The sequence below is a fragment of the Triticum aestivum genome, chromosome 3A (assembly GCF_018294505.1).
Source record: "Triticum aestivum cultivar Chinese Spring chromosome 3A, IWGSC CS RefSeq v2.1, whole genome shotgun sequence".
Lineage (NCBI taxonomy): Eukaryota > Viridiplantae > Streptophyta > Magnoliopsida > Poales > Poaceae > Triticum > Triticum aestivum.
Window position 1 is genome coordinate 700712066 of NC_057800.1, and position 11342 is coordinate 700723407.

Consider the following 11342-nt stretch of genomic DNA (forward strand, 5'->3'; position numbering starts at 1 on the left):
CAAGTTGAGTGGGAAGGATCAGCCCATGATGCTAGAATTCTAACAAACAACATCTCTCGACCTGATGGAATCAATATCCCCAATGGAAAGTTCTACCAAGGAGATGTTGGTTATGCATATCGGCCTGGTGTTCTTCGACCCTTCAGGAAAATCGGGTACCATTTGAATGACTTATTTTCCACGAACTATCATAGGACTACAGAAGAACTATTTAATCTCAGACACTCTAGCGTAGAGTTACGATTGAGAGGGCATTTGAAGCTCTGAAGAATAGGTTTAAGATCTTCCTCTTCCTCTTCTTCTTTTTTTCAGCCATATGGCACTTAATTTCTATTGCCATTTCTAAGTAGGTAGGATAAACTGTCATTTGTTTCCTAGATAGGACTAAGACGATGTTGAAATCGTGTGTGGTAAGATCACCAGTAGTGAGAAATGGTGATCACATCTTATGCCATTCGCAACCAAACAACATGTAGTTCTTCTAGCAAGTGTGACTCAGGCAACCAAACACCATGATAAAAATTACTTCCCTGATACAGCTAGCCTACATGCAGGCTACCAAACGATGGGTAGATGATGGTTCTTTGTCTGGTTCCTCAGCCAGGAAAAAACGATGCCGAGAGGAAATCTGAAAACTAACAATGCCGAGAGGATGACAAGCCGGTGAATAGTTGTGCATTAGTATGGCAAGGTAGTGTGGTGAAGCAGCCCACCTTTCCCAGGTTCGGTGTGCATAATTGTCCACATTACTTTACTGGGACCTGGACCTGGCTGTCAAGTTCTTGGAAGATTTTCTTGAGCTCAAACTTCTGTTCAAGGCAATTGGGAGTGATTGCTGTGGATCACTCTACTACAGTACTATTCACATGCAGTTAGTGAGACTCCCAATGTTTGCTGGACCGAGTAGTACTTCACCAACAAATCCTTTTTAGACGGAAAATATCCCGTGGAGCTTACGCTCATGGACACCCCCCTTATCTAGCCATCCATTTTTGCATCGTGATTCATGCAAGTACTTTTTTCTTTTTTGTTTCTTCAATATAGTTTAACATATGAACTTCAAACTTTTCAGCACAACAAAACATTCTTACTAGAATGTGGGAAAAAACTTTCAGATTTTTTCGCGCATTATAAATACTAAAAATAAGATTATTTTTTTAATTAAAAAATCTCATTTTCTATATTTTTCTTTGACAAACAAATCTGAAAGTTTTATCCCGCATTGTTCTAAGAATGTTTTGTTGTCCTGGAAAGTTTCAAGTTCATTTGTTGTTTTGTTTTGAAGAAACAAAAAAGAGAAAGTTTTCAGGTAGTAAGTTCGTTGTGTAGCACAAATCTTAAAGCAATATTAGATGGTGAGGATAGGAGGTGTCCAGGAGCCTGTGCTCTAAAAATCCGTGTTACTTTTTAGACTGGTGATGAACTGAACACATGAAAGAGCTAGCTGTTGGATTTTGGCAATATGCTTTCAAATAAATCTAGTACACCTTCTATTGGTTTAAGATTTTGCAGGGCCTGAAAACCTTTACGCTGCGAATTATGATGAGCACGTGAATCACTAGAAGAACGAAATCAGTAGCCAGAACCCCGAGAAAGAAGATGCAGCTTGCAGCAGCCATGTGATGAACGCCTGGACGACCGAAAGCGCGAACTGCCGGCAGGCCAGCCGCGAATATGCGTTGCATAAGTTCACATCCCACAGGAATAAAATTGTCAGGCTTGCGGAGGCACAGGATCCGGAGAACATGAAAATCGCCACGACCTGCAATGCATTCACAATTGATGTGTTCACTCAGATTGACCTTTGCTAGCTCAAGATTCCAAGAACTGCTCGAGTAAAAAAAAAATCACTGGGTTTTTTTTTTGCAGGGTAAGATATTTGGACTGTGCTTGTGAGATGTACCAACTTTGGCTGACAGAAATGACAGCCATTAGTTCTACTTCTAACAAGAAAAAAGAAGCTTCCATAAACTATACCGTTGGTTAACCAATAAGTCATGCAAAGCATATTGTTTGTTAAAATTTCTTGTTCAAATGGACAATTCGTTGGCAAAGTTCGATGGAGCACCTGTGCCAACAAAGGCTACCTTATTCTTTTAGAGGGAGGCAGAACAAGAAGTTGGCCAATAGAGAAGCATGAGTTGCACACATGCACTTATCCTGAATTTATTTATTTTCTTAAGAACTAAAAAAAAAGAACAGCCTGGTGCACGTAGAAGTCTCACAATGCAACAGCTGTACCGCTAAAAAATTGGGTTTAATTGCTTCAGTGCATGCCTTCAGTTAATTCAGACGTAGCTCATGGACAATAGAAGATACAGAGCGAACGACTTACCCAGTCAACTGTAACAATGAACAATAGATTATCTCGGGTGTGAAGATCCTTTTTATTCCTTAGAGCAAAGATATCCTTATAAGCAAGGCGCGAACTCCACATAAGCTGCAGGATCAACGCTAGAATCAAGTAGCTGAAATAAAGGGAAACCAGAATACACTCATTAGATGATTGATTGATGTCAACAAAACACACTTGAGTTCCGGCCCAAGCAATTTTGAACACTGAAGAGTAGTCAAGAAATTAAATCCTTTATGCAGTTCATAGTCTGAATGACATGAACTTGATGTGAAAAATATAAATCCTTGGCGCACACCAGCGCACATACAACAGTCAAGACATGTGACATGTTGACACATAAAACCTAACTTCTAACAATTCTAATATAATATTATTATGGGAGAAAAAACTGCATGTAAATGAAAAGCATATAGCTTCGTTACACGTACCCTCACAAAAGCACATCCAGAAAGAAAACATGTCCAATGAAAATCATATAGCTTCGTTCCATTTTTTAACAAGGTGTTGTTCACAGAAAACATTAATAGAGGATAACATAACACTCCAGTTTTTGTTATGGAAAAGAACACCCAAGTTTAAGTAAACTCCAGAGATCATCGACAATTGAACATAAATATGTACGATGTCATGTTTGTAGTCCTCCTGCAAATAAGCATGAAGTCTGTAATGGAACGAAATCCACTGCATAAACCATCTTAGAACTCCAATAAGGAAGTCATGTGAACATGATGAAGCTCATTTCCTTTCCTCTGCTTCGGTGAGGCCATAAATCCTATATACATAAAAAGTTGATTCCCACTACCATATTTATCTCGACATGCACACATGCCAGATGCCACCTCACCAAAGACCCACCACTACATGCAAGAGAAACAGTTTTTCATTATTAGTTGATCTCATGCACACCTTCCACCTCACCACACATGCCACCTCATCAAAGGTCCACTCAAAATGCATGAAAAAAGTTTTCCGTTACATTATCCCACTTATATTCAAAAGAAAAACCCTAAGTACACAATAATCAAATACAACATATAATATTTATTTTTAGCTTTAGTTCATATATTATTAATTCAACTATGGAAGCTTCATACAATCAAGTCAGTGAAATACATTGCAATCGATTCCCGCAGCAATGTGTGGGGTATTCTCTAGTTTACTACGTACCAGTTACTAATTTTGAGAGCATTGAAGTTTTAAGCCTAGAAAAATTTGTGGCGAGCTTAGCTTGCAAGGCTGTGCAAAATGTGAATCCTTGTAAGCAAAACCAGTCACCTGCTTGCCTCCATCTTATTCCTACACAACCCAAGACCAAAGCCTTGAAAGACCCGAACTGAAACTTAGTTAATGCTCGATCGGCAGTGCCAAGACACTGGAAAGCTATGGAACTCCAATTGATCGGCAGTGCCTTGTCCTCCAAACCCAGATCAAACACAACAGAGGCACTCACATAGGTTGCTACTACTTGAGTGATGCTCATGGATTTGCAAGAAAACACACGAATGGGGAGGACATTCTACAGTAGAAAAAAAGAAGTAGCATTTGCGGGGAATGAAATTAGTAGTAGGGTGAGGGGAGGGAGTACAAGAAGGCGCCGTAGTTGGAGTAGCCGAAGCCGGAGACCAACGAGAAGACGGAGGCGGCGGCGAAGACGCACTGCGACAGCCGCAGCGCCATGCCGCTCCATGTCCCCGGGCTCCCCACGACGCGCTTCATCCCCTGCTCTGCTTGCTACGGGCCGCGGAGAGGTGAGGCGGAGACGCCGATGGAGTCCTTCCTGGCGTGGATCTGTGGCAGTTGCTGTGTGCGCTTAGCTCGTGTGGGATGGGGAAGGTGATGGGTATGAGCAGGAGGTGGCTATAGACAACACTTGTTATGTGCGCCGTGCGCTTGGCTTGGGGTAGGCCAGATGGGAAAGGTGATGGAAGAGCAGGGTACCTCTGCCTGCTGGTTTTCGAGATACAAATGGAACGCAAGTAATAAGAGGGTGCTTGGATACAAGGGACTATTTTTAGTCTGACTAAAAATAGTCTCTTTTAGAGGCTAAAGTTCCAAGCACCACTGACTAAAGAGAGGCTAGGACTAGTCTTGAGGCTAAAATCTTTTAGTCATGGGAAACCTACTAAAATATGTATTAGTCCTCTCTCTCCTCATTTAACTCCTCTCCTTTAACACATGCGAGTTCGGGATTGGAGGGTTTGAAGGATAATAAATGCTCATTAACTCATTTTAGTCTATTTAGTATTTGTATCCAAGCATGGGTGAGGCTAGTAAGTTTTAGTCTCACTACTTTTAGTCATGGGACTAAAACGTATCCAAACACCCTCTAACTCAACTGAGTAACCACATCGTACGTAGTAGTAGTACATTGGTTTGTCACATTTACTCCCGTCCCAACCTGTCCCTTGGTAGTCCTCTTACTAAAAAAAAAATCTGTCTGCATGCATTCGGGCTCACCCAAAACCCTACTCCCTCGCCCGCGTTCCCACCCGGGCTCAACCGTCCGCATTCACGTCGTTATAGAGCGGTCTCTTCACAGTAACGCCAGCCCAGATCGGACGCGGCCTCTAATTGGCGCAGATATTGAAATGTCGCGCCGATCGAGAGAGAGCTGTCAGCACCATGTCCCTGGCATCCGCTTCTATTCAATTCCAAGGCAACGTTTGTTGTACGGGACAGGACAAATATCTACCACGCTTGTTCATTGTATGCCGCCATTACGCAGGCTCGCCGACCGAGGAACCAACTCCGGCCCCTCGCATTGACGCGCCCGGATGATTGGCCTCATCGGAATCCAGTATTTAGAGGTGGCCACTCCACACCACAACACATCTGCTACACATCCTCCTTCTTTGCTCCATATTCGCCATGACCACAAGAGGGAACAGTCTGTGGGATACTCTGTCGTCGGAGATGAAGCACGAGGTGGCCGTCCTTGCAGCCACCTCGCAGTCCCACCGTGCCAGGCAGATCGAGCAGGGCATGCCGACCAGCTCGCCTAAGGTCTCCAACGATGACCCTATGGGCTCTGACGATGACACGGCGCTGGAGACCGCGCCGCTGCATGCCGGCCTAACCATGGAGCAGATGCGGGTGCACTACAACGCCGTCATAAGAGAAGCAGAGGTAGAACCTGCTCCTCCCCGAGTAGCACCAGCTGGCAGAGTGCCAAATCTACGGCGAGTGCGCAAGCAAGGCGATCATGGCCGTCATGGCCACGACGAACCCGGACATTGTTGCGGAGCAGCAGACGCTCTACAAGGCCACACGTGCACCGCTTGCAACACAGAGTCGGCGCAGCCGGATGCGGCCGCCAGCTACGTGTCCTACGTGCCGCCGTCCAACTTTTGGGGTTGCATGTGGCAGGTGGGCAGTGATGGACCGTCCACGTTTATCATCGACCTCAGGTCCACAGGCTCCAACGACGCACAGTCGTAGACTCCTCTGAGGATGAGCAGGGCATGGGAGGCAGCATGCATTATGTCCCAAGTGGGCTGGTCTATCTCACATGTTCTACTCTTCCTCGTCGGAATCCACACCTCCACTACATGTGTCTTGAACCCTGCCGCCGCTCATTGAAACGACAGATGGAGGATGTGGTCGCTGATGCGGAATACAAAGGAAGTAGACGACGGGCGCCACCGTAGGATAGGTTTAGGGTCGGATTTCTTTTTTTGTCCTAAATGTTCGACATGTAATGAAAATACACTGTGTTTGCATGTATCTCGTCACATTTATATGAAAATCCGCCTTGTTTGCATGAACTTCGTCCAGTTAGTTGGAACGTTGTTTGAAATGTATGCGCGCAGCATTGGATGACAGCCTTTAACATCAGTGTTCGCGGACTGGTCCCCCTATTCGCTAACGGATCCCGAAGCAAATTTATAGGTCAACATTGTAGATGCCCTAACGCGGATCATCAAATTTACAAGTTTTTTTTATCGATTTTTGATCACTTCTGCTTCCGTGCAACCCTAAACACATCGACACAGGAGATCTCTTCGTATTACTTCTATATCTATACCAATATAAAAAGATCCAAACCATCTCAGCCGTCAAATCATGTTATCTAGTGGTTCAAATCGTTTCAATGTTAAGCACCAAACACGTTTAACGCTTTAATTACCCACCACTGCCATTGGTTATAAACACGTTTTGACTAAACGCTATCCCTTGAAATCTGCCATGTAATTAATATCCTACCATTTTCGTGAAAAAATAATCGATGTCTTATCAAATACCAACGTGCAATAGATATATCTTACCTAACATAACGTGCAATTAATATCTTACCTAATATAAACGTGCATTGCACATATATTATTACTAATCATAATAAATGATAGAATTGTTTTTTTAAGTTTGTTGTACGCGCCGATACACACTTATGTACGAACCCCCCACTCACACACCCTCCACACCACTGGCGGAGGAGTCCAGTGGGCAAGGTGTGGCAGCCGCCACACCTTGATTTGGCACCAACTTTTTTTATATATAAGCATATACTTTTCTTGATGGAAATGCAAACATATACTGCTTGTTAATTTTAGACCACACTAGATTGATTCATCTAAACAAAGCTAGATGAAGCACATAAGTTAGATCGAAAACACACAAACTGGCAGCTTGATTGATGTGTTGCTCAGCACATGCCCATCTCACTACATAGACGTACGCGAACCAGCTCGCTTTCACTGCACATGCCCATCTCACTATGTAGATGTATGCAAAATAACTATCTTTTGCATCTTTGAAGCCAAAAATACCTCCCAACAGATGGTGTAGATGCAAAAAAATAAAATTTATTACATTTCCTCCTCCCAGTGATGCAAACTACAACACCTCGCGGTGCAAATTTGCATCTACATCTTTAGGAGATGTAAAACAGACGGCAGCGCGTCAACTGCCCAACCGTCTTCGTTGCACTTCCGCCATCCCACCCGCCGGTGATTTTTGCCCTGAAATGTGTCGCCATCGCCCGTCGGCCCATCCCCAACCCTGCCGCCGGCAGCAGAGTCGTAGCCGTGGCCGACCCGCCGATTTGAGTCTGCTACCTAATGACTGCCCGCCTCTGCCGCCGGCGATTTGTGCCCAAAAACGCCGCCGCTACCGCCTGTCCATCCATCCCTAACTCCGTCGCGACCCCATGGCCTATCCCCGCCACTGCATGCGTCTTCTAGACGTCATTAAAAGATTCTGTGCAGTGCAGTGTGAATTGGCTATTATGTTTTTGCATCAAATTTTTTTTTGAGGGGGCATCAATTTTGTCTAGTTGACAGTTTGCCACATCTTAATTTTTTTTCGTCCTCCGCCTCTGCTCCACACTGTTGTACGCTTAGTACGACTGCGGTAACCAACTAGACTACTTTCTTGTTGTGCCAAGTTACCTTCTTATTGCTTCTTCAAGTAGTATACCACTAACCAACGAGAGCTTGTATGGTTTCTTTTTGGGGTGTTTTGGTTTCTCCGGTTTCTTCTATCTTTTCACTTTTTCTCTCTTTTTTATTTTTAATTTTACTTTATTTTTAAAATTCATGAACTATTTTTAAATGGTGAACTTTTTTTAAATCTGTGAACTTTTCAAATTCGTAAACATTTTTTAAAACTAACGAAATTTGTTTTAAATACATGAATTTTCTTTTCAAATCCATGAACACTTTTCAACTTTTATGAATTATTTTTCAAAGCACACAATTTTTTTCAGACTCATTAATCTTTTTAAAAAAAATCGATGAACTTTTTTCAGATCCGCGAACGCTTGGGCCGGCCAAACAGGCGTACGACAAGAGCATCGCCGTTGCCTAGTTGGGCCAACGCCTAAGCTTTTTCTTCTTCTTCTTCTTCTTTATTTTTATTTTACTTTTTTGTTAATTGCAACTCTCCTTTTTGAACTTTTTTTTCTGAAACCTGCTCAAAAATATGAAATATTTTTTGGAATACGAAAATACTTTTATTGTTTTAAAATATTTCTTACAATTCAAAAAAATAGAATTTATAAAAATGCTCTTCTTTTCAAATTTTTATTCACAAATTTAAGAAATATTTGTGTTTCAGAAAAGTTGATAAATTTCTTTTAAAAAGTACGTGTTTTGTAATTTGTGTTCAACATCAATTGTTGGGACCTTGTTAACGTTTGCTGGACCAAGTAGTAATTTATATTGTCACCAACATGTCCTTTTTAGACTGGCGATGAACTGCATGCATGAAAGAGCTGTTGGATTTTTGCAATATGCTTTCAAATAAATCTATTACGCCTTTATCAGTTTAAGATTGTACAGGCCTTGAATACCTTTATGCTTGGAATTATATTAATCGACGAAGTTGCTATGCTGTTTTTAATGGATGCTGTTGCAAACTACGATCTAAACCTTTCTGTCAATGAATATATATTGTTTCCTTCTGAATTTATGAACCAGGTTGAAACTATACAGCAGGGCAAAGACTAAACTGAACTTTCTTCCAAAAATGTGTTCAACACATTCTTTTTTGTTTGAAGAGATATAAAATTCCATTGCACAGTAACCAGAGCATTTTTCGGGTACCTTCGATGGCGAGTTATCTCCATATATGCTACTCTTAATATTAATGAATCCCACATCATCAAGTAGTAACTATTCCACCACAAGGCGCTCATAACCAACTCCCAGAAGAAAGATGAGCTACTATCAAACAGACAATCCATCGATCCAACAAGGGATGAAATCTAGCAAGTGTCCCGAGCACATTTCAACCAACTCTCCTGACTCCTGACTGACAATTAGCATGATGTGACGGCGATTATGAGCACGTGAGATCACTAGAAGAGCGAAACCAGTAGCCAGAACCCGGAGAAAGAAGATGCAGCTTGCAGCAACCACGTGATGAACGCCAGGACGACCGAAAGCGCAAACTGCCGGCAGGCCAGCCGCGTGTATGCCTCGCAGAAGTGCACATCCCACATGAAGAAAATTGTCAGGCTCGCGGAGGAACAGGCTCCTGAGAACATGAAAATCGCCACGACCTGCAATGTATTCACAATTGATGTTTTCACTCAGATAGACCGTTGCTAGTTCAAGATTCCAAGAACTGCTATAGTAAAAAAATTGATTTCACAGGGTATCTGGACTGTGCTTGTGAGATGCAATGACAGCCATTAGTTCTTAATGACAGGAAAAAAAGAACCTTTGATAAACTATACCGTTGGTTGACCATAAAGTCATGCAAAGCATATTGGCTGTTGAAATTTATTGCTCAAATGGATAATTCATCGGCAAAGTTTGATGGAGCGCTTGTGCAAACAAATATCTTTAAGGCTTAGAGGGAGGCAGAACAAGAAATTTGGCCAATAGAAAAGCATGAGTTGCACTTATCCGGATGTTTCCTTTTTCGTAAGAACCAATGAGAAAAAATCTGGGTTCAATTGCCTCAGTGCATTACTTCAGTTAATTCATACTTAGCTCATGGACAATAGAAGAGACAAAGTGAACGGCTTACCCAATCAACCATAACAATGATGAATAGATTATCTTGGGTGTGAAGATCCTTTTTATTCCTTAGAGCAAAGATATCCTTACAAGCAAGGCCCAAACTCCACATAATCTGCAGGATTAACGCTAGATTCATGTAGCTGAAATGAAGGGACACCAGAATTACACTCGTTAGATGATGTCGACAAAACACAATTGTGTTCCTGCCCAAGCAGTTCTGAAGAATAGTCAAGAATTGAAGACTTTATGCAGTTCATAGTCTCAATGACATGAACTTGATGTGAAAAATATAAATAGTTGGCACACACCATCACAGAGTCAAGGCATGTATATTGACCTATAAAACCTAACCTTTAACAATTCTAAAAAATATTAAACTGTGGGTTAAATGAAAAACGTATGGCTTCGTTACACATACACAAAAAAAATATGTCCAATATTCTGATTCCATTTTTGAACAAGTATGGTGTTGTTCACTCCGTCCTGCAGGGAATTGAGCTTGGAACCTAATCCCGGCCCCAAAACATCCCAGGTCCGAGTTCTCCCTGACTACATCACACCAAGTGAAGGTTCACAGAGAAACATTCTAGGGACAGATTAATTACCAGCCTTTTTTGTATGAAATGGTTCCAATTTCCAAGCGCATCATAAGGTTTTTGTTGCTTTCCTTTGCAGATCAGAAAAGAACACGACGATGACTGTAAGGGGCTGCTAAGATTTAAGGTTGTCCCCGTAGTTGAGGTATCAAAAATGCTTTAATCTGTCAACTGGTTCAAGCATTTTGTACATTGCAGTCGGATATGAGTTATCTTCCTAATTGATTTGCTTTTTCAATGCCAAGGAGATTTAGCAGAGCATTCAGAATCGTTTGCAGATAAAAGTGTAATGACCAGGTTTTCACTCCAGAAAAAGGCATCACGCTGCTTGGAAGGCGTTAAATCTGCCTCATCTGAGTTCTCTTAAACAAGGGTTGATAATGTTTTCTCGGGAAATTGTAGGATTCTAAGTCTTAATAAGCCTAGAAACTTAGGGCTTCACACCGGCCTGTGTCCTCCAAAAAACAGATCGAACGCAACAGACACTCACATGAGTGATTGCTCATGAATTTGCAAGAAAACACACAAAGGGGGGTACATGGGCAAGGAAGAGAAATAGGATTTGCGGGGGAATGAAATTAGTACAAGAAGGCGCTGTAGTTGGAGTAGCCGAAGCCGGAGACCATGGAGAAGGTGGAGGCGACGGCGAAGACGCACTGCGACAGCCGCAGCGCCATGCCGCTCCATGTCCCCGGGCTCCCCGCTACGCGCTTCATCCCCTGCTCTGCTCTGATCTGCTTGCTGCGGAGAGGTGAGGCGGAGAAGCCGATGGAGTCCTCTCCTGGCTGTCCGGCCGGGATCTGTGGCAATTGCTGTGTGTGCGCTTAGCTCGTGTGGGAGGGGTGGGAAAGGTGATGGCTATGATGAGCAGGATAGCGCTTGGCCTGTGTGAGTCAGATGAGACGAGATGAGAAAGGTGGTGCT

The 11342-nt window shown here is 42.7% G+C and overlaps 2 protein-coding genes across 3 annotated transcripts; both read right to left on the reverse strand.

Moving 5' to 3' along the window:
- Positions 1-888: 888 nt before the first annotated feature.
- On the reverse strand, positions 889-4217 carry LOC123059248 (CASP-like protein 5B3). The gene is made up of 3 exons (XM_044481857.1): positions 3942-4217; positions 2336-2468; positions 889-1762 (listed from the first exon to the last, which is right to left on the reverse strand). Exons 1-3 carry the CDS (start codon positions 4070-4072, stop codon positions 1559-1561), a joined length of 468 nt encoding a protein of 155 aa, XP_044337792.1. The 5' UTR covers positions 4073-4217; the 3' UTR covers positions 889-1558.
- Positions 4218-8911: 4694 nt separating this feature from the next.
- On the reverse strand, positions 8912-11342 carry LOC123063330 (CASP-like protein 5B3). Of its 2 annotated transcripts, none has more exons than XM_044487089.1 (3): positions 11004-11342; positions 9830-9934; positions 8912-9356 (listed from the first exon to the last, which is right to left on the reverse strand). In XM_044487089.1, exons 1-3 carry the CDS (start codon positions 11103-11105, stop codon positions 9153-9155), a joined length of 411 nt encoding a protein of 136 aa, XP_044343024.1. In that variant the 5' UTR covers positions 11106-11342; the 3' UTR covers positions 8912-9152. The 2 variants fall into 2 exon arrangements, with proteins under 2 accessions (XP_044343024.1, XP_044343023.1); XM_044487088.1 differs by having other exon boundaries at positions 9830-9962; positions 11004-11340.

Excerpts from the sequence above, each read along its gene's own strand:
- LOC123059248 (XM_044481857.1), bottom strand. The coding sequence starts at position 4,072 with ATGAAGCGCGTCGTGGGGAGCCCGGGGACATGGAGCGGCATGGCGCTG. Across the intron at positions 2,469-3,941 it reads TCCAACTACGGCGCCTTCTT|CTACTTGATTCTAGCGTTGA; the intron begins GTACTCCCTCCC and ends CCTTTATTTCAG. Across the intron at positions 1,763-2,335 it reads TCATTGTTACAGTTGACTGG|GTCGTGGCGATTTTCATGTT; the intron begins GTAAGTCGTTCG and ends AATGCATTGCAG.
- LOC123063330 (XM_044487088.1), bottom strand. The coding sequence starts at position 11,134 with ATGAAGCGCGTAGCGGGGAGCCCGGGGACATGGAGCGGCATGGCGCTG. Across the intron at positions 9,963-11,003 it reads TCCAACTACAGCGCCTTCTT|CTACATGAATCTAGCGTTAA; the intron begins GTACTAATTTCA and ends CCTTCATTTCAG. Across the intron at positions 9,357-9,829 it reads TCATTGTTATGGTTGATTGG|GTCGTGGCGATTTTCATGTT; the intron begins GTAAGCCGTTCA and ends AATACATTGCAG.